General features: G+C 37.0%; 7 protein-coding genes across 7 annotated transcripts; 4 read left to right on the top strand and 3 right to left on the bottom strand.

Annotated features, from left to right (window-relative positions):
• Positions 1-3: 3 nt before the first annotated feature.
• On the top strand, positions 4-1955 carry MELLADRAFT_68185 (uncharacterized protein; the record flags this gene model as incomplete). The annotated part of the gene is made up of 4 exons (XM_007416682.1): positions 4-796; positions 876-1143; positions 1229-1661; positions 1734-1955. 4 exons carry the CDS (start codon positions 4-6, stop codon positions 1953-1955), a joined length of 1716 nt encoding a protein of 571 aa, XP_007416744.1.
• A 1544-nt stretch (positions 1956-3499) lies between these two features.
• On the top strand, positions 3500-6196 carry MELLADRAFT_93952 (uncharacterized protein; the record flags this gene model as incomplete). Its single annotated transcript, XM_007416702.1, has 3 exons — positions 3500-4436; positions 4508-5910; positions 5984-6196. 3 exons carry the CDS (start codon positions 3500-3502, stop codon positions 6194-6196), a joined length of 2553 nt encoding a protein of 850 aa, XP_007416764.1.
• A 204-nt stretch (positions 6197-6400) lies between these two features.
• MELLADRAFT_73286 (uncharacterized protein) lies at positions 6401-6895 on the top strand (the record flags this gene model as incomplete). The annotated part of the gene is made up of 1 exon (XM_007416692.1): positions 6401-6895. One exon carries the CDS (start codon positions 6412-6414, stop codon positions 6631-6633), a length of 222 nt encoding a protein of 73 aa, XP_007416754.1.
• A 1168-nt stretch (positions 6896-8063) lies between these two features.
• Positions 8064-8871, bottom strand: MELLADRAFT_112253 (uncharacterized protein; the record flags this gene model as incomplete). Its single annotated transcript, XM_007416722.1, has 3 exons — positions 8064-8240; positions 8308-8706; positions 8788-8871. 3 exons carry the CDS (start codon positions 8869-8871, stop codon positions 8064-8066), a joined length of 660 nt encoding a protein of 219 aa, XP_007416784.1.
• A 1426-nt stretch (positions 8872-10297) lies between these two features.
• MELLADRAFT_68182 (uncharacterized protein) lies at positions 10298-11032 on the bottom strand (the record flags this gene model as incomplete). The annotated part of the gene is made up of 3 exons (XM_007416681.1): positions 10298-10354; positions 10422-10871; positions 10949-11032. The coding sequence occupies 3 exons, from the start codon at positions 11030-11032 to the stop codon at positions 10298-10300; spliced, it is 591 nt and encodes a 196-aa protein (XP_007416743.1).
• Positions 11033-12096: 1064 nt separating this feature from the next.
• MELLADRAFT_118174 (uncharacterized protein) lies at positions 12097-13341 on the bottom strand (the record flags this gene model as incomplete). The annotated part of the gene is made up of 3 exons (XM_007416721.1): positions 12097-12488; positions 12565-13188; positions 13256-13341. Coding segments are annotated over 3 exons (842 nt in total), but the record flags the coding sequence as incomplete, so codon positions are not given.
• Positions 13342-21063: 7722 nt separating this feature from the next.
• Positions 21064-24951, top strand: MELLADRAFT_112249 (uncharacterized protein; the record flags this gene model as incomplete). The annotated part of the gene is made up of 14 exons (XM_007416647.1): positions 21064-21313; positions 21408-21691; positions 21833-21937; positions 22013-22180; positions 22273-22509; positions 22581-22668; positions 22730-23022; positions 23098-23239; positions 23400-23855; positions 23963-24105; positions 24189-24337; positions 24459-24486; positions 24618-24759; positions 24854-24951. 14 exons carry the CDS (start codon positions 21064-21066, stop codon positions 24949-24951), a joined length of 2583 nt encoding a protein of 860 aa, XP_007416709.1.
• Positions 24952-26487: the final 1536 nt, after the last annotated feature.

The following is a 26487-nucleotide window of genomic DNA, read 5'->3' as shown; positions in this document are numbered from 1 at the left end:
AACATGACCACTCTCAACACAGGTTTACCCATCGATCATCAAATCCCATCAAAACTAACACCAGCTCTAAGAATATCAATCCAAAAAGCAACATCAACCTTTCAAAAAGATTTCTGTTACGATTTTTTACAAGCGATTGTTGAAGAACCTGAAATTTCAGATACATTAGGAATCCGATTGTTTTTAAACTTTTGTTTAAAAAAACCTGAAACTCTTATCGAATCATGGCAAGATTCGATTGATCAAACCTTAGATTCAAATGATTTATACAATTCATCTGATTCAATCTTATGTGAAATTGATAATTTTTTAGATTTCATTGATGGATTCATTCAAATTATCAATACAACTGAACTATTTAAATTAGCTTATCATGAGATAGATGCATGGAATTTGTGTTTTAAATTACTTGATTCGATCCAACGAAAGTTATACGAATTAGCTTCTCTAGATCTATCTAATTTAAAATCCGATCCAAATCATCAACTTACCATTGCTTCAGATTCATCATCTTCTTCATTTTATCAAGCCTTCATGTCATTTGATAAATACTTAAAACATACATTTGATTCAAGAGTATTATTAGAACCGGCAAAATTGGTGGATCATCTTTCTGATCTAAACGAAAGACAAATCGAATTAAAGGCTTATCGAACTCGGTTTCCTACCATTCAATCTTCTACTGTCTTGACTAAAAAGTTTGGTAGGTTCGGTCGTGAAGAATTGGCTATTGATCAATTCTTAGAATCAGATAAGTTTAAAGATTTAATTAAAAAGAAAAACTCTGTAGGTGGTGGTAAGTTTCTCTCCTTACCTTATCTAGAACCAAACCAGAATCGAGTTTTGATCTTGTTTCTTTTCTTTTGGGTGTATAGCTCAATTAACCAGGCAACCATCTACCAGAGTAAGAAAATCGACTACTCAAACAGATCCACCAATCATCCCAACCAAATCAAAACCAAAACGATCGACTTCAACCCTCGAACCCGAATCGAATCCCAAAAGAAAATCACAAGTTCATCGATCTACTAGCCATTCAACCAAACCAAATTCTCCTCAACCTGATACTGGTGCTCATATCGATCCTTATTTACTAGACGTTGAAACTTCTCCTATCTTGGGAAAACTTGCTTTTGCAGACGCGTTCGTTTGCTTTCATCTTTTTTTCTTTCTTTCTTCTTATTCCCAAACTCAATTTGAATTGATGAGTTTTCTTTCGTCTGGGTAGTCCAAGATCAAGTCCAAGTTCGAATCCATCTCCAATCCAATCCCCAAAACCAAAACCAACCCAACCCAAACCCCCCAACGAATCTACTAAAAAAACGTCTTCTTCTTCTACAACAACCACTACAACCACTACCACTTCATCTTCCTTATCCAAACTGACTCGTAAACGAAAACCGAACCAAGAAGATTCCAAAAAACATGGATCTAATCGTCATTCTAACTCATCTGATTCGAATAAGAAACGAAAAAGTAAAGGGTTTGTTGAAGAAGAAATCAAACATCAAGATAAAAAGATCAGTATACAAGACGAAGATGATGAGGATGATGATGGGGATGGGGATGGGGATGGGGATGATGATGGGGTGTTTGTGATTGAAAAGATTATTGGAGAAAGGTTAGATGAAGAAGGTCAAGTGGTATACAAAGTCTTATGGGTACGTTTCTTTACCTCTTTCACTTTTTGATCTCATCAACTGATTTTCATTGAGAATTGGTGAACCCAACAGGCAGGTTATCCAGAATCAGAAGCTACATGGCAAGCCTTCAATACATTAGAAGATTGTGCAGCTATAGACGTTTGGGAAGAAGAAAAGAAAAGTAATGCTCAACTTGTTAAAAAGAATTTAAAGAAGATCGTTGAGGATTCAGATGCGGATGTGGATGCGGATGGTGAAGTTGATGAAGAACTAGTGGGCAATCGTGGTAAATCTCCGGCTGCTATTGTGTAGTGGGAATACTGATTAAGTAAGTGTTTGTGTTGGGGGGGTTGGAACGGATTGGAAAGGGGTTTTTGGAGAATCGGGTTGGGTTGGTACTTGTTGGGATTTAAGAGTATGAAGTTATATTATGATGGATTCATGGTTGGTTTCGAAAATTGATAAATTGATAATTCAGGGTTATAAAGAAAAAAGTTTAGTTTTCTTTAAACAAGACAAACAAAAATGATTATATAAACAAGGTGTGTGTGTGTGTTTTTGTGGGGGTTGGAAAATGGAAATGTGTTTGTGTTACTTTCACTGGTGTCTATTTGTTATATAATTAAATTAAAAAAAAATCACTTCTCTTTTACAATATTATCATCATGTTGATGATGATGATGATGATTGTGTTCTCTGAGTTTTCTAAATTGAATTGATGAAATTTTTGACAATCAAATCAATTAAAAAGTTTTTGTTTTTTTACTTTATTTTTATTTTGGTTTGGTTTTGAAAGAAAAAAAAATGGTTATAAATATATATTTAATTAAAACTTAAAAATAAGTTAATCAAAATGTTTTAAAGTTTTTACGAAAAAGAATGAGAACTTGGATGAGGGTTATAAAGGAATTCACATAAATTAAAAATGTAGATATTTTTTTCTTTTTTTGAAGACAGTTTGTTGTTTCTTTTGTGTACAAAAATCAATGATGAGTTAAAAGTTCTGTCATGAGGATTAATAAATTCTTGAAAAGATATAAATCAGATAAAACATCAACTGATCTTCCCATTTCCACACGTAGGGAAAATAATCCTTCCTACTTATAATTTTTTCAACTTTTTTTTGTTTCTCAGCCTATGTATCAAAGGGAAACCTCCCACACCTACTGTGATCCTCACAAACTCACCAATCAAATTTCTTACATTCTAATCATTCGACTGTCTCTACTAAATTTATTGAAGAAACCCATCCTCTTGTCTACGGTTTTTTCCTCAATTTGTTAAATTTGAGCAGGTGCGAATAACTTGCATGACCGTAAAACTGTGATACTCTCTTGTTTCACTCAAATACTCCAAACCAAAAAGATAATAAAAAAAATCAAATTTCTTGCATTGCTCATTGGTTTCAGAAACCAGATACGAACACACAAAAAAGATAAGCTCGACCATCCCAGGACTCGAACCTGGAGTCTCTTGCTATACCAACACGATCGCATCGCATGAAGATATCGTAGGCAAGCGCCTTAACCATTGGGCCAGACAGCCGGTGACGTCACGCGTGTTATAGCGCATTCGAGCCACGTGACAAAAATCAAAAAGAAGAATAAGTTTGTAGGAAAGATTTTATAGTGAGGAAGGGATGGAAGAAAGAAAGATGATGGGTTTGTAGAAGTTTAACCAAGTGAAGATGACAAAAAAGACGTGATGAAGTTGAGAAGTATTTAAACGCGTAACAAAATGAAATGAGTTTACAAATTAGATTTTGATTACATATTTCTCTTTAAAAAGATTTCCATCAAATCCATTTCATTTCATTTCATTTGTGAATCGAAAACTTCAACTTATAAAGTTATCGAATGATGTCCAAAACCAAGAATTCAAGTATCACTTCATTCTTCAAATCAACAACTCAACCTAAACCAACACCAACACCAACACCAATTATCATCATAGAAGAAGAAGACGAAGAAGATCAAACCAAATCGAATCAACTTCAATCTTCTACTACTTCTTCAAACCATCATTCATTCCAACCTCAAAATCCTAAACCAAACAATAAATCAAAACAATCGAACCCCAACACCTGTTCAACCAAACCTACCGATGAAGATGACGAAATCCAATTTATTTCAATCACAAAACCACCAGAACCCAAATCGAATCCTAAACCCAAACCGAAACCGAAATCGAAACCCAATCAAACTTTCTTAACCTTTGCAGAATTAGAAGCCATACGAAAATCAAAACAATCATCAAAACTAATAGCCACAGAAGCAAGTTGGCCAACCGATTCACTACAACACAATCGAGAATCATATCAATCTTATTCTACTCATCATCATCTATCTGAAATTCCGGTTCATCATCCACTCAAATTCAAAAAAGGAAAATCAAAACCCAAGACGCGTTTTACAGAAGAATTAAAATTAGATGAAATTACGTTCTCTGAACCATTGTTTCCTTCCAACAAATTACCAAGACTTGAACGATTAGATTTAGTTGAACCCTCACAATTGATTTCGGATTTACAAACCAATTCGGTTTATCAAAGCCCTTTGATTTCTAGAATCTTGAACTTTTTGAAACCTTTACCTCATCAAACTTCTATTAGGTTTGATCATCCTTCTTTACAAAGACAACATCATAGGTCTTCCGCTTCTTCTTCTTTACTATGGACTCAAAAATATGCTCCTAAAAGTTCTTTGGAGGTTCTGGGAGAACAGAATTTGAAAAATGTTCAGATTCTCAAGGCTTGGTTGAAAGAGATTGCCCTGAAGGAAGCAGATTCACAAGGTAAGTTTCAAAAAAAACATTTCCAAGTTCTTCTATAAAGTCTAAGTTGGTGTCTTTTTGAACATTTTCAGATCCTTCTGTATCTCAACAATCCAAAACCAGTCATGGAAAAAAATCAAAACGATCATCTAATCATTCCAACAAGACCGGTTCACAGAAACGTACGATCACTCGAAAAGTAGATCGAAAAAGTAAAAGAAGAAGAATGAATGATGAGGATGAGGATGATATACGGGATTTCATAGTGGAATCAGATGATGAAGATTCCGACACGATTTATGCAAAAGATGTAGATGTATTGGATTTTGAAGAAGACCAAAGTGAAGAAGAGATCAGTATGAATAAATCACCGAGAAAACGAATCGGATCATTTAAATTTGGATCTACTTCCATCGAAACCATCAACACACCAGAAAAGATTGAAGAACCTAAGATCGAGTTTGAGAATTTAACAAATCTAATGTTATTAACTGGACCGACTGGGATAGGTAAAACTTCATCTGTTTATGCACTGGCCAATGAAATCGGTTGGGATGTCTTTGAACTGAATTCAGGAGTCTTAAGAAATCGTAAAGAGATTGAAAGATTAGTTGGTGATGTAGCTAGGAATCATGTTTTACCTAATTCTTCGAATCATCAACCTATCAAATCTACCACCAAAAAGAAAGTGGAAAATCCAAAAGGAAAACTTGGGAATCTGTTTAGTGAAATGATGAAAGGAGAAAAAGGTAAGAAAGATCCAATCGAAACCAAAGAGAATGATTCGAACTCATCGATGGTGGAAGAAGTCGAAATCAAATTGAATGGAACTACCAAACAAACTTTGATTTTATTAGAAGAAGTGGATGTAGTCTATCAACAAGATAAAGAGTTTTGGTTAGGCGTCATTCAATTAATTTCACAATCTATGAGACCCGTGATCATGACGTGTAACGATCGAAACGTTTTACCAACCGAAAGCTTACCTATTCAAGATTGTTTAGAATTCACATCACCATCGATTGAAGAAGCTACCGGTTTGATGAAAGTGATTTGTTTGAATGAAGGTCATTTGATCGATCATCGAACTTTACAAAGCTTTTATTCATCTGAACATCAGTATCGAAAACCGATTGAGATGGGAATCGAATCAGAAATGGAAGGAATGGATCTAAGGAGATCTTTGAATATGTTACAGTTTTGGTGTCAATGGGCAATCGGATGTAAGATGGGAGGTGTGAGTTGGTTAGATTTGAAATCTGATAAAGAAAGCAAAATGTTGTTTTCTTCAAATTCGTTACCTATCTCTAGAATCGAACAAGATTTAAGTGAAATGAGTGTTGAAGAACGAATTAAAGAGATGGATAAGAAAGATTATCAGGGTTTGCAGGGTTTGTGGGATGGATTGGATTTGTTTGAAAAAACTGTCAAGGGTTTGGAAATCAGATCGTTTGTGGATGGGTTTATTGATAAACGTGAAAAAGTACAAATTCAAGTTGAGTAAGAATTTGAATTGAATATAAATCCAACTTCAACTTGACTGATTGGTTTTTGGTTTTGAATTTTAGAACTTTGAATGGGATTTAAATGTAGATGAAACTGATGAGATCGTCTTACCAAACCTAACGAAATGGTTAGAAAAAGATGAGTTTAATGAGTTTTGTTATAGAGAAAGTTTAGCAAGTGATGATCAAGAAAGAATGAATGCCATTCAGATTAGAATGAAGTTAATTGGAATCCTAGATGAATTTGATGAAAGGAAATTCCAAATCGAAAGGTAAAAAGATCTTTTCTCTTAAAACTGTTTGATCACTAATCAATACTACCAAACTAAAAGAAGAAATTGATCAGAAAACTGTTTTTTGTTTTGTGTTTTATCAAAAAAAATAGGAAAACCCATTCGAATTTAATCGAACTTTCAACCGAATTCTTACCATTATCCGCACCCTTAAATTCAACAGAAGGATTAATCCTAGATCACCTTCCATGGTTAAGAATGATCATTGAAATTGAAGATGAAGCAGAAGAATTGTATAAAAGATCATCTGAAATAGAAGTGAGCAAGATCAAGACTCAGAATCATAGGACGCTTAGAGAGAGTATGAATCGGACTAGGATGAGTTATAGATTGAATGCTGGGTTTGTTGAGTTTACTAGAAAGGTTTTGCTTGATGAAGTTTATGTGGATGGGATTAAGAAATCGGGAATTGGGTTTTGATTTGGATTTTGGGTTTTTGGAGGTGATGGAGTTGAATGGGTTTGGAATGGATTTCTTTTTTTTCTTGGTGGTTTTGAGGATTTGGTTTTCTTTATTATTGATTGGTTTATATGATTTTTGATTGAAAAGTTGAATTTATTGAATCTTTAGGTATGACTGATATGTGGAATGGATTTAAAGAAATGGAATTTGTAATATATTATATATATATATGATTTTTTTCCTCTTCCTGTTACAATTACAATCATGAAGTCGTGATCCCAAACTTCAAACCTTCAAGAAATCTAATACGAAGGATCTCAAAAATCTTGTTCAACTTTGAAGTACAAAGGAAAAAAAGTTTATGTAATGATATGAAAGGTGTTGTATTTGTTTCAAGTGTGAGGATGGGTAGGAAGGACACGAAAAAAAGAATGGTAAGATTGAAAAGATGGTAAAAGCGTAGGTAAGGTTTTGAGGATGAAATGATCAATGTCGAGTGGTAAACAGCTAAAGTAATGATGTCATTTGAATCTCATTCCAATGAAACTCGAACCAAACATCACAGCAAGAGCCAATGATCCGTAAGCCATTCTTGATTTCAGCGATGGATGTTTCATGCCAGTGGCGGTGACCAATTAGAAATGAGTTAGTCGAGAAAACTTACAAACCTCTGCATTCCTCACTCACCAGTTTCTGGTCGGATATTGGTCATGAGATAGGATTGGTATTGACCAAATTAAATCATAGCTGTTTAATATAAAATTAGTTCTTCATTCTAAATCTCTATTTCTATCATCACAATTTCATTGAATACCACATTACCGATAAGAAAGACTTTTTTTGATCAGGGAGATAAAGAGAATTCAATTCTAAAGTTTCATGTCTTGGTGCTTTAGAAATCAAATCAAATCTTTAGTCAAAGGTTATTCTGAATGGATTAAAGAATCAGTTTTGGCTTTTAATTAAGAGGTAAAACCATGAGATTTTTCCTCAAGTTTTAACTAGAGATCTACCTCTCATGACAATATGCACTTTTTATTTGGGATGTCAAAAGTTTCATGCCACATTCGACTTTTTTAGAAAAACGGTTTTGGACTGCTGTAAACATACAGGTTTGTGAGGGTTTTGGCTCGCTGAGATGGTAAAGTGAATGATCTTTCCACTCAAGTATAGGCTGAAGTCAATGAAGTCATTCAACTCATTTCAAGACATCTTCACTTATAAGAAATGGCCCGAGTATACGTGTTGGTTTACTAAGGGTTTTCAAGAGAATTGCATGCATGGTACACATCACAACCTAAGGTCAGAAGGAAAGTCTACTAGTGACGAATGATGAACAAGTCTATTGTAAGAAAGTATCGAAAGATGAAGTATAGAAAGCATAGTAGAACAAATCTTGGAATTCATTTAACAAAAGCTAAGAAAATTGTATCAACATATCAAGTAAGCTACTGGGTTGAGTTCTTCTTTGATGGTGTTGTGTTCGATCCTGACATGTTGGATTTGGTCCAGATATGAGGTCCAATGGGCATTGAGCTATTTCCAGTGCCGGTGCTGTTGTGCTTCATGATGGGAGGAGATACAATAGGAGCTGAAGCATTTGTAGTATGATTACCACCACCAAGCTTTGTAAACAGGCAGAAAAACATGATCAGTGAAAATCTAAGGGTGAGAATTGTGGGATTTACAAACCTTTACGAGCTTTTCTTTCTCAATGACTAATTTACTTTCTGCACGTTGAAGCTTTTGCTTATGTTCTGCTAACTTGGCTTCGAGTCTTGTGATTCTCTCATCAATAGTTGCGTTCTTTGGTAAAGGACCTAAGAGAGGGTTGGATGTGCCGTTACCAGTAGAGTTGGATGATCCAGTTAAATCGTCATCCGGATCTGGGCTACTGTCAGTACCATTGTTACCTGAGGTAGCATTCGTGCTGGATCCAATCGAGCTACCGTTTCCTGAAGAAGTCTTGTGATCAGGCTTAGGTTTCTTGCTGCCTCCAACTGAGCTGCTGTTGGTAGGGGTTCCGATCGAGCTACCGTTTCCAGAGGTGTGGTTGAGCGCATCAGACATGGGTTTCTGGCTGGCACGCGTCTATGTATGGGAAAGAGATCAGTCTTTAGTGAAGAATCCTAAGAGATCATAATGTAGGTCTCATGAAAATCAGCTACTAACCGCAAGTGATCCGGATCCAATCATAGAACTATGAACAGCTGAAGCGCTGAGCGAGGCAACAAGGGTGATCAATGTGAATCTCATCTTGAAAGTTTAGTAAAGGGCTTTGTGGAAATGAAGTCCGAAAATGTGAGGAAGAGTTGAATGGATAAGACAACAAAAAAGATAAGTTGAACTGGTTGAAGTATATACAGAGAAGGTCAAAGACTGGATGTAAGTGATGTAGAAGATAGGATGAGGAATAAAAGCTGCTGGTCACTTGCTTTGTTTATATACCTTTATTTTGGCGTATGATGAAAGATTTCGCCAAGGTGTAAGATAACCCAGCTTGTGAGTGAGAAAGAGATGATCGAAGACGCCAAGGTCGAAGATCAACTCATATCATCAGGGTTCTTTGCGCGTGTTGTTTTCTCAGTCGGTTCCTCTCACCTAGGTGGTAGTACCTGGAGACAAAAAGATGAGGGTTTATAGGCTGCCGCGCATGGGTTGATCAAGTGTGATATGATATGGGCTACAAGCGTCTCCATCTTGGACGTTGGAAGGGGTACAATGATTTTATCCTAGGCAGGCTCTCGATCACATAGAAACTATGGACAGGGAAAGGGTGGAAGGCAAATACCAACCAATAGCGCCGTGGCTATCGTGCCATTGCCTACTGACAATCAGCAATCATACGTTTTTTTGCTTCTCCTCTTCAACCGTAACGGTACACAAAGCCAAGTTACAGAGAGCACATAGAATTGCTTTGCCTCTTGAGAGGCGAGGGAAATCGATACATCTGAACAACTCTATCCAGGGAATTTAGTTCTGCTTGTATGTCCTTGAGTGAGGCTAGACCTGACTCGACTCATGGATCGAGATGAGGATCTTCGGAACGAAGAGAACGAGTGCCGTCAGCTTCTGGATATAAGCCGCTCACAATGATGACCTTCATTTAGCAGTTTTATCATGAATTTTTGGAGTGTTTCTCCTGTTGAAAACATTTCAACATCCACATGCATACATCTCATGTCAGAGTCAAATTTACACCATATAATGATCATCCACTAGTCTGATCACATAATACACCGAGGGAAAGGTGAGGCTTTAATCAGATTAGAGGCGCACAAGATGAATGACTTGATGAATCAAAAGAAATCAAAAAGAACCTCAATTGATACTTAAATTCAAGTATTGAGTGCAGATGATGAAGACACTCGACTCGTCTCTGAATATCACTCTTAAGGAGACACTCGGAAGTAAAATCACTGTTTTATGAGTAATTTCAAGATGATTATATGTTACAAATCACAATTCAAGCCTACAAGGAAATTCTACTAGTACAAGATGACGGACACGTCTATTGTAAAAGTAGCAAAGGACAAAGTATAGAAATCAAAAGAAGAAATCTCGAAGTGATTTTCAATTGGCTTTACACGCAATGAAAAAAATAGTATCAACACCTGGAAAGCTCTGGTGAATTGTGTTCTTTTGATGGCGTGGTACTTGATCCTGAAATGTTGGTAGTCTTTCAAGAGCGAGGTGCAATAGGTGCTGAGTTATTTCCAATGTGATCATGACCAGAAATCTGTGAGAAGAAGAAGATGATGATCAATGAGAGTCTAAGAGTTGAAATAAGTTTAGGATCTACAAACCTGTGATAGTTTCTGTTTTTCTGCGGCCAATTTGCTTTCTGCATGTTCAAGCTTTTGCTTGTGATCCACAATTTTAGCTTCGAGTCTTGCAATCTTTTGATCAATGTTTGCGTTCTTTGGAAGTGGACCTAAGAGTGGGTTCGCAGTGCCGTTTGTAACAGAGCTGGTACCGTTACCAGTAGAGTTGGATGCTCCAGTTAAATTGGTCTCGGGAGTTGGCCTACCATCGGTGCCGTTGACTGAAGTAGCATTGTTACCTTGTTCAATCGAACTACCGTTTCCAGTAGTGGTATTGAGAGAAGGCAAGGTGGAGTTGTTATCAGGCATAGATTGATTACCGCGTCCTTGTGTACCGTTAACTGAGCTGCTGTTGCTACTTGGTTCAATCAAGCTACCGTTTCCAGAGGTAGTATTGAGAGCATCGGACATGGATTTCTCGCCAGCTCGTGTCTGTAGGAAAGAAATCAACCTTTAGTGACTAATTCTGAGAGATCATGATGAAAGTCACATAAGAATCAACTACTAACCACAAGTGATCCGGATCCAATCATAGAACAATGAACAGCGGAAGCGCTGAGCGAAGCAACAATGGTGATCAATGTAAATCTCATCTTGAAAGTTTTTGGTAGGCTTATTGAACAATGAAGTCAGGAATATGGGGAAAAAATGGACGAGTGAGAATAAAAACCAGTGGAGGTAATTAAGGTTGTATATACAGAGAAGATCACAAGATGGATTATGTTTAACGTAAGGGATGCAGAAGGTGGAATGAGGAATAATGTTTCGGAGGCACTTACTTCAACTCTTTATATGCGTCCATCCTCAGTTGTAGGTTGGGCAAATCAGTCAAGGCGATCAAAAAGACCCCGGCTTTGAGATGGAAAGAGATCATCGGAAACGCCAAGTTCGAATAACCACTCGCCGAGTCAGGGTTCATTGCACATTTTCGTTTGACGGTCAGTTTGCCTAATTTTGGTGACACTGCCTGGAAGCCCAAAAATCAGGATCTGCAGGCTCTTGCGCCTGAGGAACCTACCTGTGATGTGTGCAATGAGCAAGTTATCTTCTGTAAGGCTTGCGCCGTGTTCACTTGGGACTTTGAAAGGGGCAGATTAATCCCTGTGAAACTGTTGGTTAGTTAGAAATCAAGGCGGTATAGCGCCGTGGTCATCGTTCCTACAACTTCAAAGTCGACAATCACAAGTGTTCACGAATTTGAATCACAGAACCCGAGACACTCTTGGCAAAGAAGACCCGAAATTCAGACCATGCGAGAAAAAGTCGGATCGCTTGATCTGCACAATCGCCATGAAGCAATCACCTCTCCGTACGCCTACAAACCATGAGGTACAAGCAGAGAAAATCCTTACCAGTCCGCGCCGAGCAACCCAAAAGATTGATTTTCGTACGATCTTTTTTTGGCAGTTGTGTTGCACACATCTTCAAAGAAGTGTTATTTGTTTGATACGCTCCAACACCTACGTCTTTATCATGTCATGGTCAGGTGCATCAGACTCAGAGGCTACACTGGGTTGGGATTTGGAGAATGAGATCACTTGCAATGAAAATGTGAATATTATGGCGGTAAGCTTTAGCCGCGCAACCGGGTGCTTGAATCTCATCTCTCATGGACAGAAGGAACGAATTCTTTTCGAAAGGGACTCTCAGAGGTTATGATGTGTGGACTTAAATGATTCGACATTTCAAAGTGGCATCAAACAATTGATTTGAGACTACAAAGACACACTACTTCACGATGAGAGAAACGACAGGAATTCACAACGAGACTGTAGATGTTCATTGGAGCTACAAAGGATGCAAGTAGTAAGATGAAAAAGACAAATATACTTCGAGTATATGAAACTTCGGAAAAAAAACAACTGTAACAATCAAAAAATGGGAATAGGTTGCATCAAAAAACGTAAAGATCTGTCTCTACTCCTCTAATGGCATAGTATTCACTCCTGAAGAGTTGCTTGCTGTGGTGAGCGGTGATGTAAGGTTTGTTGCTGTTCCAGAGACATCAGGTGTAGAGCTGGTTCCATTGGTTTCGGTACCACCGCCAGCCTATACACGCACAAAGAAAAACGTAACAGGATCAGTCCACATTCAAGAATTTTTCTTAGCAACATTGGCTGCAAACCTTTGCGAGTTTCTCCTTCTCGAGTGCCAATTTGCTTTCTGCGTTTTCAAGCTTTCGCTTATGTTCCTCGATCTTGGCCTCTAGTCTTTTTATTTTTTCATCGGGACTTGCGTTCGGAGGAAGGGGTGGTGAGTCATCCTTCAAGTGTGGTGGGGGGCCACAAGGTGGTGGTGGAGGAGGGTGACCGGAAGGAGGTGGTGGAGGAGGGTGACCGAAAGGCGGTGGTGGAGGAGGGGGACCGGAAGGTGGTGGTGGAGGGGGACCACAAGGTCCGTGTGGTGGGTGTGGTGGATGACCAAACGGAGGTGGTGGTGGTGGTGGTGGAATGCCCATACTGGCGTTTGCGGAACCGGTACCATTGCTAGAGAGAGTAGGCGGTCCAGTTAAATTGCCCATGGAGCTCCCATTCGAGAGTGAGGTGTTGTTCAACACAGGTTCCACTTCCGGAACACCGTCAGTGCCGTTGGTAGAGGGGGTAGGCAGTCCGGTCAGATTGCCCGTTGAGCTTCCATTCAAGTTTTCTGGGGTGAGTGACGTGTTGTTCAACATAGGATCCACTTCTGGGCTTCCGTTAGTGCCGTTTCCTGAAGTGACACCGGTAGGGTCTCCAGCAGCCTCTCGAGTCTACAATTAGAAGATTCGTTAGCGACGCACTCTGATAGGTCAAAACGAGGCTAATAAGACTACTAACCACCAAATATCTTGATCCGACGGCAGAGCCATGAACAGCTGAAGCGCTGAGTGAGGCCACAAGGGTGATCAAAGTGAACTTCATCTTGGAGCTTTGTGAGGGCGTATGTAAAAATGAAATCTGAGGTGGGATGGATCTGTGCGAGCAAGAAAGAGGATGACTATGTGGTCTGTGTTGAGTATATACAATATACAAGTGAAGGAAAAATTCAGTGAGCTGTTGACTGCAATTCGATGCGGATAGGTAGGCAAAAGATATGCAGGGATGGGTAAGTCCTTTATAGATGTCCAAAGAGCCATACGTGATGGTTTAGTTAGATGACAGAGCGTCTACCCTGAGGATAAGAAGCAGCAAAAGACAAAGAATGACGCCAAATTCTAACAGCTATGCGATCAAGAAGGGGTCTGCGTACTTTTGGCGAGCGTATCGATTTCTCATCGCGTTTACCTTGCTGGGAATGCCGATACCTGACCAAGGCAAGATGAGGGTCTTCATGAAGGATTAGCTCATATGCCGGAACCGCTCACCAATACCATCGTGCCGCGCCAGGGTCGCCACAGCCGAATCGCAGAGCGGAAGTTGGATTATTCAAAGTCAAGACAGCCAACTTGAAAGTATGGCTTTGGGAATATCATCGAGAGCTCTAGATCGCTTGGGTGTGATATGATGTTGCTCATTAAAACTTCCAAGTTTATCTTGTAGGACGTTGCGATTCCGATAAATCCCGATCCTGACTCTTGTCACCATCTCCTGGCCCCCTCAAATACCAATCTGGAGGGATCGTAGCCTACCGATCCATCATATCAATAGCAAAGTTAAAAGCGGTAGTGAAAACCACTCATCGAATCATTTGGCATGCGCGCCTATATCGAATGTAAGGCCAGAGGGTTCGTTTTTGTGGTTTCCAAGGATCGTTTTGCGTCTGAGATCTTGTTAAAGAAGATACGTAGGAGATACGTATCTTCTTTGAAAACTTCTAGTCCCATCATTGTGTTCGTTTTATGACCTATGTATGTATGCCGTGCACGAGGCCAAAAGTTAAACTCGATCAACCCCGCCGTCCACGGGCATAACTTATCAGCTGTACCACAAGTCTTGGTCATGGCCTTCCAGAGCAAACCACAGTGTCAGCAGCTCGTATTAGTATCATGGACGTGAGTTGAGAAGGCTGACCTTCTGTGTACCTGTCTTCAAGGTAAGAATTGGTAAGGAAAAAAATCACACCTTGACATCTCAAATCCTATCTCAAAATCAACACATGACATCAATCAAATTAATTTTACTTCATGATGGATCTCTTAAACCCCTTGGAAGCCTTGAGCCCTAATCCCCAAGCCTATAAACTGACTATACTAATTCATAGATCGGGGTCATGACCAAACCTCACATCTTCATAATCTTCTGATGAATGATAGTGATACTTTGGTCCAATATTTGTGAAAAAACTAATCTTTAGACTATCATTTTGATAAGACTACACCACGGGGCAATTGTTGAGCCAAAAGCTGAGCTCAAAAGTCGTCGTGTCCGAAATTCGGTCAAAGGCTGGCCGAAAGCTGAAGTTTCGGTCAGATCTTGACGGTCAGGTGAGACCGGCTGTTTTCTGGCCGAAACCTGAGCTTTCGGCTTGAAAAAAGCCGGTCGGTTGGCTGGTCGATCTGGCCGTATATCAACCAGCCGTATGGCTGTCAAAGGTTGGCCCAAAACCGAGCTTTCGGCCAGCTTTTCAAGCGTTCAAAAAGCTGGCCTTGAGACGGTCAAACAGACGGCCAAAAGATGGGTATGGAGTAGAGTGGGCTCCACACGATTTAAATAAGTTTGAATCACTTGTGACTGTAAGATGTCACAAGTTAATGACGATATAAGGTGAAGTCTGTGATGAACTTCTTGGTAAAGTCCTTATCCACATTCCTTTTGACCTCCATCATCAATCAACATTGCCAGCTTTCTTTCCATCTTTCTCAAGACTCTCACATCAATGCAGAGATGTCCAACCCCACATACAGTATAGCTTCCTCATCATCGCCTCGTCTTCGTCTTCAGCAAATGGAAGCAGTTTTTCTTGAGCTTTCTACTGCCGGACTAGGTAGTTCTTCGCTCTGGAAGAATACCGACAGTCAACTCTCCCGATTCCGATCAAAAGGACCTCGTTATACCAAAGCGTGAGTGATCCGTTTTCAATTTCTTATTGATTTTAATCACACTGATTTCATATTGGTCCAATAGCTTCTACAAGCTTGTCATCGACGAAGACAAACGACTTTTTGATGGCCAACACACCGCTGAAGATTTAAGAAAATTAAATTTAACTGACTTCAAGCTTCCAACTGAATCACAAGTCGATGCAGCTATTGCTGCCTTACCTCAACACCCCTCTGCAGATACTTAAATTACGTTCTACACATCAACATCATCCATATTGTTATCCTTTCAGATTATCTTTGTTTCATTCTATTACATATGTATCTTTTTTGTATCGCATAAACAATAAAATATGTACATAAATTGCAATTCAATCGTATCAATCAAAATAAAAGCCAGTCAAGAAGCGACTGGATCTGAGCCAGCAGAACGATAATGGTCAAATACCGGCTACAGACCATCAATTGACCAGCAGACAGCTAGTCGATTGATCGATCAAGAGCCCACGCGGATCATCTCAATTGGCTCGAAGCTGGCCGCTTGATCGGCTCACGGCCGTCTTTTGGCCAGCTCACGGCCGCCAGCGAAGACCAGCCAAAAGACGGCCATTCCACTGACCGGTTTTCGGCGGCCAGCCACCACCAAGCAAATCTGGTCTATTGGCGGTCTTTCCCGACCATCAAACGGCGAGCTCAATTGCCCCGTGGTGTAGTAGTGAGTAAAAAGAACACAACTAGCTTGTGACTAGAAACACAGATGAAGTGTCTAAAGCAAATCAAAATGAAAATAAAGACCCAAGAATAATCTTTATATAAGAAGTGCAAGAATGATTGTATTGTAAGTTGACAATTCAGAGTTATAAACCAAGAAGAAATCCAAATACCAAAGCAATTGAAAAGTTTACTCAAATGAAACCTCCAAAAGACTTTAAATCTTAATGATCTTCTGATGAATCATATAGCAATCTAGTAAACACTTTGTTTCTATACATGTAAAAAAACTAATCTTTAAAATTAGACTATTATGGTATAAAGGAGTATGTAAAAAGAACACAACTAGCTTGTAACTAGAAACAACAGTGATCTCTAAAACAAATCAATACCAAATCAAAGACTCAAGAATAATCTGTATATAAGAAGTGTAAGAATGGTTTTAAGTTGACAATGACAATCACATTGACAAGTTATAAACCATGAAGAAATTTATCCAATCTACCAAACTAATTGAAAAGTTTATAGAAATGAAACCATTGGATTTGTTCTGTTCATATTGATCATCACTTCTCATCAGTTTTTGGAAAATTAAAGACTATGAATTTCGGATATATAGGATTAATAGATTTGGGATCTTCAAAAGAAATCAAGTGTGTAGAAAAGATGTTGAACTTGTTTATAAGAAGTCTGTTAGTTGATAAGAAATGTAACCAATGTGCACTATCACCTGGTTAGGAGTCAAGTGGAAGGTCTAAAAAGATCATAGTCTGACTCAAGACATGTACCATATGATTGAAGTTTTTGATGTTATTATCAGGATCTCAAGACATCAAAAGCTGATTATTTGAGCTGAAAAGAATATATCAGAAGGATTCCTTTGTGATAGGAAATCAAGTGATACTATAGACAGGTAAACAACAAATAGAAAATAATCCAACTACTCATACTTCATGATCTGAACTTATATCCCATGAGAATAACAAGTTCAACAGATGAAAATGTCTTGATGATCAACTTTACTTATTCTCATATATAACACATTCAAAGAAAACTTCAGTTGTGATAATGTATAATCTATTTGATTGGATTTTCAAATGAAGACTTCTTGACAATCATGATTCATTTGTGTGTATGGATTTGTAAAGACCTTTTTTATCTTGGCTGATTTGACATAGTGGCATCTTTTTGATTTGGATTATAAGATCCATATAGTCAACTTTTTTTTATAGATTTCTAACCTTATTTTATGACATGGTTTAGGATACCAATCAACTGGATTGCTTTTTTTTTGCAAGATGTGATGTATGATGTTGGGTTGAGATTGGTAAATTGTATTGGTTTACATGTTGTAATGAAATGATTATGACTATATAATTCATCATTCATTTCACAACATCTTTATTACATTACAAAGATATCTTTTTACTTTGTTTATGATGGTGTAGTAAATGTAAGTTATGTTTGATTTTGAGTTTTGTAATACCATAGTGAAGAATCAAGAAAGAATGAATGATGAGTTTTCTTCTTTTATATTAAAGGTTATTTGATTTAATTATTTTGGATCAGCGTTGAACTTGAGCTCACAAAGAATAAATAATTTGTAAGGTGAAATGAAGTTTTCTTAGAAGAAATGATTCTGAATAAGTTCATGAGCTCATGTGATTGTGGGTGGGTGTGGGGGGTGATGATGAAGTTAAGAAGAATAATATGATTTTTAAAGTTAAATCAACTTTTTGAAACACCTGATCCATTTGAAGCCATTTGATCCGTATGACTATCAGGTCATTTGCAAAAGAAACTCTCATAGAATTTCACAATTTTCCAATTCCAATTCCAAATTCCAATCTAAACTTTTCTTTTCTTTTGCCAAGCTTCAGAAGTCAGAACTCAGAAGTAGTGGGTGGCTGTGTCAAAATAGAAAAAAGGTGTGGGGTTTGAATTGAATTTCATGTGTATTCTGATTTTGAGAGGTCATGTGTGTTTTTTGGTAATTTACAATTTGAAGTTGGATTTGTTATGACCTCAGCGTGTCACTGTCACGTCCCTAAATTGAATTTCCTTTGGTTTGTAAGTTGTTGCTAGTGCCGTGCTCTTTACTCCTAAATACAATTATAAGAAGTTAATCAAGGATTGTTTCTTCGTTTCATCATCATCAAATTAAAGCTGAATTGACATTCATTATCGATTAACTATTCTCCTCAAAACCCAACTCATCTCATTCTCATCCATTAGATTTACCCTTCACTCAAATCAAAATAAAACACCACCATGTCATCAACGAACTCAAACTCGAACGATCCTAAACCACAAACCAATCCAAACCATCAAACTCCATACCAACACCATCGATCCTCATCAATCTTTTCATCCATCATCTCACTAGCCATCCCTCCCACTCCAACCCACAACACCAACCCCAACACCAACCCCAACACCAACCCCAGTCCAACTTGTACCAGTCCCTCATCTTCCCTCTTCAGTTCTCCTAACCTACCTACCCACGGAGGAAGTTATTCACCCACTTCTTCCATCAACCCAAACTCGCCTCATTCTTTAAAAGAAACCGACTTTATCCCTTCTCATCCTGTTTCGAACCAACGTCGATCTTCTATCTCGGGCTTTGGCTCGCTTACTAATGGGTTTCGTTGGCCTGCTGGTCCAGTCACTTCGAATCCGATTGCTATTCCTCAAACAAACTCAGCCGAATCTGAAACCCTATGCTCTGGACAAGTGATGGGAAGCAGTTTACCGAACCGTAAAGTCAGTGGCGGGTCCAGCTTTAGAGTAAGTCTTCTCTCCCTTTCAATCAATCTATTCAAACTAATTCTTTTTTTTCTTCTTTGGGTATGAAAAGCGTCCGTTTGAGTTGCCTCATTATTCGAGTGTTACAGAAGAAGAAGAATACCCGAATACTAGAAGAGGTAGATCGGGTTCTTTGTTTAGTTCGTTTGGGAGTACTCCTACTAGGAATGAACCTCCATCTGAAGCTTCTAAAGTGGCTAGACGTCCTAGAAGAAAGTTGAGTCCTATGGGTGAAAGGGTTCGTTGGTTTACACTTTTCTTTTTTTTTTTTTGGTTTTTGAATTGGAATTTTGATGAGTTTTGGATTTGGATTTTGTTTTTCGGATGGGTTTTATTAGATGTTACGTGATCATCCATTTTGATGATCTTATGACCTATTCCAAGGAAACTTTTTTCAATGATTTACAACCACTTGATTTTCAAGAAATAAACGTTCCAAGAAACTTAGTTCGTCAAAACAAAAACGTGTTCCTTTAACTTTTTTCTTTTCTTTTCAAAATCGTCTTTTTTTATTTGTAATTGTAAAACCGTCCTAAACTTTACTACTTTTCTTTAAACTCCTTTTTTATGATGATTCTTTTGATGATTTTTTGTTGTAATAATTTGTAATACTAATTTACAAACCCTTGATATTTTTTCAAGAAAAAAGAATTTTTTTATCTTTTTTATTTATGATATATATGATACAAATGTAAACCTTTTATTTTTTTATTTCTTTACAAACTCTTTTTGATCAAAGTTTAAAACGTTTTGAACCTCAAAAAAAAACTTTCAAATCCATCTATGATCTTTTTCCTTTTTTTTCTTTGTTGTTTTAAATATGATATACATGTGATTTTTTTCTCAAAGGAGGAGGTTTATTTCTACAAGTTTGTTAAGAACTTGGTTTAACTTTACAAGAAAATGATAATCTTTTTTTTGATGTTGTTGTACAAAGTAAGAAAGAAGTTTTGGTTTGACTAGAAATCAAAATTAATCAACCAAATTCTCTTTATATACCAAGAACTTTGCTCTGCATACTAATTTTGATTTCTGGATCCGTTGAAGTCACAAAAAGCTTTGAAAAATTGAACAAGTGTTTATGTCTTGGGTTTATTGATCAGATGTTACAAAATTTATTGAACATCTAGATTTTGTATGCCGCCCCAGTTTCTTGGTTGTCAAAAAAACCAAAAAAAAAGAAACAGTTTCTTATTTCTTGGTTTATTAGATCATCTGATCTACCAGTTTTGTAAGTTGATCCCAAAAGAGTGATGAGAAAACCATTCAAAAGAAATAAAATAAATGTCTTTGATTTCAAGAGGTACACTCACTTTTTTTGATTCAGACAGTTTCTTGATGATTTGTTAGAAATATGTTTGATCATAAAAGGATCACTAGTATTGATCACGCAAAGCCTTTTATCATTTTTGATCAAGTTGAGTTTTGAACTTATTAGGAAGTTGATAGAAACTTATTGCCGATCGAATGAGAATGAGGTTTGTGATGAATTGAAGAAGTTTAATGGGGAGAGGGTTAATGAATTGTATAGTGAGAGGACCCAGGAATGCGCCTACAGAGGTATCTGATGAAACCTGTTTTTCAGTTTTTGGGCTCTACACAACACACCACTCCTTGTCTCAAGGTCCAGAGCACTTCAAAAGATGCGCATGGACTAGGGCTATCAAATGAGCCTACTCCCAGCCCCTCAACTCCCCTCACTTTCGCGCAAAATTTATTGGCGCAATTTTTTTTCGTGCCTCCAAGGCCTGATTCCGACGTTCGATTTTAAGGCTCTTTTTGACCGTTACATACCATTATCTCAGGAATTATTGGTGCTATGAGGTTGAAAGCTAGCTTAAACGAAAGCCTTTAATGTCACGCACATTTTGCACTACTGTAGGTGCTGTGAATGTGTCGTTTAGTGCCCTCAAAACCCGCCAACAAAACGTCGGAATTTACATCAGATACCTCTGTAGGCGCATTCCTGAGTCCTATAGTGAGTGAGTTAAAGGGTATTTTTAGTAATTGAGTCTTTACAATTCTAGATCCAGTGCCCTGCTCAATGGATGTGCCCTGAAGAGAAAAACTCAACTCTCACTTCTGACCATCTTGACCTTACTCCCATTCTGATAACCGATTACTTATTACTTATTTATCATCATCAACAAAATGGACAACAACAACCAGAATAACATTCAAACTACAAACAAAAGTACATCCAATGCTCAATCAAATTCTCAATCAATCCATTCATTCGATTCTTCAACCGGTGCTTCGATTCATAATGTTGAAATTCCTTATATCCTTCAAATCGGAACTGAAATGGTCAAGGTGTCTGCTAAGAAAACTATTCGGATTAAAGTTTCTTTGAATCATGAACGAGGTCAAATCGTTTGGGAAAGTAAAAAAGGAGGTTCATGTCAGTTTATCAATTTCACTACAATTCTCCATATCTCTCTAAACTTTTTCTTGACTCTGAACCATGTTTGTTTTGGTCTTTGGTCTTTTGGTAGTAAATATTGAATCGATTCGAGAAATTCGATTTGGTCAAGACGCAGGATATTATAGATCTCAATACAAGATTCATCCTGAATATGAATCAGTTTGGCTAACGATTATATATATTTCGAAAAAATCAACTTATAAGATGTTACATCTCTTTGCCATTCAACCTGATCATTTTAAGATATGGAAAGTAACTTTGGAAAAGATTTTGGAGTTTAGAAGAGAATTGTTGGGTGGATTGAATCATATACGTAAACGTCAGGCTTATTGGCTTAAACAACATTGGATTGAGGTATGTTCTTGAGAGGAGTTTGGTTGGGTTTCTTTGAGATAGATAGATTGAGATTTGCTGGGTTTAGATTTGGTTTTGTTGACTTTTTTTTTGGATTTTAACTTTGTTTATTCAACTTCGATTCTTGATTATTTTCAAAAGGCTAATGCCAACTCAGATCCAAAATTGAACTTCAAAGAAACCGTTGAATTGTGTAAAAGATTAAATATCTCAATCCCAGAATCATCTATCAGGACGAATTTCAATGTAATGATCAGTTTTTCTTCTTTTTGAATGATTTTATAACTTATCACTGATTTGATTTTAATCTGATGAGTTTAGATGGCAGATTCAGAACAGAAAGGTTATTTGGACTTTTCGGGATTCCAACAGTTTATTAAACTCGTTAAAAGACGTACAGATCTTGATGAGATCTTTCAAAACATCACGTCTGGTAAAGAGACCATGAGTGTTGAAGACTTCATTACATTCATGCAGACCGTTCAACGTGTTGGTCACTTTACATTCACCCGATGCTTTTCCTCAATCGTCCTAATTCTTGAACTGATGTTTTATTTTGAATCTTATTCTTTCATCATCAGTCTCCATTATCAACATCTAGCTTACAATCGATTTACTCCAAGTTTCTAGATGAACCCGATGAATCGGTTTCGAATCCTAATCCTGAGTTACCTATCCCTTCAAAGTTAATGAATATCGAATCATTCAATAGCTTTCTTCAATCATCTGATAACTCACCTACCAATGAGGCACACCTTCGGGTTTGTCAAGACATGACTCATCCGATTTGTGACTACTTTATCTCAAGTTCACATAATGTAAGTTATCAAATATCTTTAGAAAATCTCATTCAGTTTTTTTGAAAAGCCTAACAAACGATTCTTGATAGACTTATTTGGTGGGAAATCAACTCAAGGGTGAGAGTACGGTTGAGGGTTATATCCGAGCGTTACAAGAAGGTTGTCGGAGCGTTGAACGTGGGTAATGAGTGCATTTAGTATAGATCCTACGGACTACTAACGCTCTTATTTTTCACAGTTGATTGCTGGGATGGAGATTCAGGCGAACCTGTAATATACCATGGTCGTACATTAACGAGCAAGTTATTAGTTTCAGAAGCACTCAAGGCGATCTCAAAATACGCATTTGCTGCTACACCTTATCCACTTATCTTATCATTAGAAGTACATTGTCAACCAGTACAACAAGATCGATTGGCTGAATTGTTAAAGATTCATTTGGGTGATGCTTTAGTGGATCAAAGGTTAGATGGAGTGGATGTGGGGATCTTACCTAGTCCTCAACAATTGATGTATAGGATCTTGATTAAGGTTGGTCAGATTTTTTCATTCTTGTTGCTTTTTTTTTCAAGATGTTGATATTTGATTCACTTTCTCAATCAATAGGCTAAAAAACCAACTTTGGCTCTTAATTCATCTGACCTATCACCTGGGCTCTCATCTGAAGCTGATCAACCTGTTTCTGCTACTGCTACTACTACTACTACATCGGGATCATCTACCAGTTCAGATTCAGATCTCAAGCGCAGTGAGTCATCCCTTTCCTGATTCTTTCCTTCGTTTCAATTTTGATCCTCAGAAACCATTTGTCCGAAATCCCACAAAAGCCTATCTATGTTTCCTACCAAGAATTGAGAGGTCTGAAATGAAAATCTTGGTGCTTGGATCTACTACGAATTCTTTTAAAGTGTTTTCAAATGCGTCTAGTCGATTGGGTCATCGATTTAAACGAATCTCAACTAAAGTCATCTCACCACAACCTTCAACACTCGATTCGATCCCATTCGAAACCTTGACAGTTTCTTCACAACTCACTTCAACCCCTTTACCAAGTCAAAGTATGAAAAAGATACCAAGTGAACCGATCACCCATACGCTTTCAGATATAGCAGTTTATACTATCGGAGTCAAAGCTAGAGGTTTCAATAAGATTACCAAGTATGAATTAGAAGATTGTGTTTCGTTGAGTGAAAGAGCTGTGAATAAGTTTTTGAAGAGTGGATCGACAGATTTGATTGGTCATACTCGGTCTCATCTTACTAGAGCTTATCCTGCTCCTACTAGAGTGTTTAGTGGAAACTTTTTGCCTCATCGGTTTTGGGGACTTGGAATTCAATTAGTGGCTTTTAATTGGCAAACGTTTGGTATGATTCTTCTTCTTTTTCTTTTTCTGTTTTTTTTTGTTTTTTTGAAAGGTGGGGATTTGATTGATTTTGGTTTTTTGGTTTCTTGGTTTCTTGGTTTCATTTAGATTTAGGAATGGAATTGAATCAGGCAATGTTTAATTTGAAGAACGGAAGAGCTGGATATGTTTTGAAACCTGAGGTTTTGAGAATCAAAGGAAAAGAAAAAGATGCAGCGATTAGGATACATAAGTATGAACTTGAGATTGAGGTATTGAAAAGTTTTTTTTAAAAAATTGATAAGTTGAGATCGATTGACTTATTGTTTTTGCTTTTTTTGGGCGGGGATGATAGATAATTTCTGCTCAACAGTTACCTAGGTGTTCTGGTGCTTTAGAAGATGAGAATGGACCTGATTCGGTAGTGGAAGTTCAGCTTATTAGTCATTCTTGTCAGAATAATCAAATCCCTAGTTCTATGAAACGGAAAACTAAAGTGGTGAAGTCAGTCTTTCTTTTATTTTTCTTTCTTTTTTTTCTTTTTTTGCTCTTTCTTTTTTCTTTTTGGGTTTACATTTTGGTTGATCTTTTGGTTTTGGTTTGCTTTGGTTTTGGTTGATTTTAGGAGGAACGGATTGAATCCGATTTTCAATGTAAGTGGGGTTTTTTGTTTTATGACACAATGGTTTCTTACTGACTTTTTTGTTTTTGTTGAAAATCCTAATTCCACAAAAAAAATGTCTTTTTTTTTGTTTTGAAAATGTCTTTTTTTTGTTTTGATTAGGAAAAGTTCAAAATCCCATTTGATGTACAAGGAGGAATGTTATCATTAAGTTTTTTAAGATTATTAGTTTGTGATGATCAACTTGGAGAGAATGATGAGATACTTGGTAGGATTTCGATTGGATTAGATTCACTTCAACCTGGTTTGTTTGATCCATTCCATTCATTGAGATTAATGATGTTTTATTTATTTGAATTATCAAATTGACAAAAGTTTGATGGTTGATTTTTTTGTAGGGTATAGACATTTACCTTTGGTAGATGAAGTAGGTCATCCATTGATGTTTGCTTCTTTATTTATTAAAAGTCAAATTAAAGAAATCGTGGAAGGATGAAGGGATGAAGTTTGAGTGAAAGAATGAAAAGATTAAAAACATATGGAAGTCTTTTTTTTTTGGTTCTTTTTGAAGTTGGAGTTGAAGTTGGGGTTTTTTGGTATGCACTTTTTTTGTACTTTTTTGTTTGAAGGGTTTTTGGTTTATGGTTTTTTTGAATAGGATTGGGTTTTTGGATTTAGGTTTTTGAATTGACTTGGCTTTTTTTTGAATAAATAAATTGAAATTTTGGACGAGGTTCTTTATGATCTGTGTCACTTTGTTTTTTTTGTAAAATCTTGTACATTTGATCTTTGGGGTGGTTTTCTCGCTTTGGGTTCTTCGTATTTGTATATCTTGGTATTTTATTCATATTTATATATATATATCCTCAGAAAGAAAAAAATGACTATTTGGTGTATTAAAATCAAAATATATGGGTTTCTTTAGTTTTTGATCAAGAGATTTTGTTGGTGTGTTGTATATAAAGAAGAATTAGTTTAAGTAATATTTAGTTATGTATGTAGATGTAGATGTAGATGTAGTTTTTTTTTGGAAGTTTAGAATTGGGTTTTGAGGAATTGGGTTTGTTTGTTTTTGAATCTGTTTGGTTTTTTAATTGATTGATTGGTTAGACTCAGAGGGTTTTTGAATGAAATGTTGAAATGCAAATGGTGGTGGTTTTTTCTTGAATAGGATTTCATTTCATTTTTTTGGTTTATATTTCAATTAGATTGTTTTCTGGTTATGTTAACAGAGTATGTTGGTATTTTTCCATTTTACCATATTCTCCTTTCATTTTGTTGAGAGTACTGTCACTATTTATCTTCATCTCCAATGATTCTGATTTCTTGGATCAGAGAGATTACTCGCATTGGAAAAAACATTTGATTGCTTTATTGAAACTTGGGCAGTCAAGGATAAGTTGACAAAGTTTTGATTTGACAGATCAAGTTCTTGTTTATTTCAAGTAGCTTTACCAAAGTCGCGTGAAGAAATAAGTTGCAATTTACAAACATACGAAAAGAAGTGTTCAAGATTTATCAAGAAGTTGATCAGTCTGACTTGTTGAAGATTTATTAAAGTTTTACTGGGTCAATCGGTATCTAGAACGATGAAACCACTGCAGTTTCAACTCGAGTGCGTGGGGATGTTTCAAAGTCGAGTTAGAGAAAGGATGGAGGTTATCTTCTACTCTTCAGTCGACCTAGGCGATCCCTTTTGGTTTTAAAGTGGTTCATGAAGGGTTAGGAGACCTCTTGGGGAAATTCACTTCCATTCACTTCTTGTCTCAAAGCAACGCAGTCTTCAACCTTGCGTGCATGAGGTCGAAGGGAGATTTCATCGATATGAATCAAGTCATCCTACAATTAAAGGAGCCAATGGTGTTAACGACGTCAATCATACTAGAAACTTGAATCAGATTATCTTTAACCCAAGAAATTCGTGTTTGATTGACTGTTTATATTTACTTTTACCTTTCAATTTTTTTTCTACACTCCTTCTTCATCTCGCGAATTGGATTTTGAAACTTCCTTCAAAAACAAAACAAACACC

Source organism: Melampsora larici-populina, assembly GCF_000204055.1.
Source record: "Melampsora larici-populina 98AG31 unplaced genomic scaffold MELLAscaffold_63, whole genome shotgun sequence".
In the NCBI taxonomy this organism is placed as follows: Eukaryota; Fungi; Basidiomycota; class Pucciniomycetes; order Pucciniales; family Melampsoraceae; genus Melampsora; species Melampsora laricis-populina.
The sequence above is the reverse complement of the archived record's forward strand: the minus strand, read 5'-3'. Positions and strand labels throughout refer to the sequence as shown.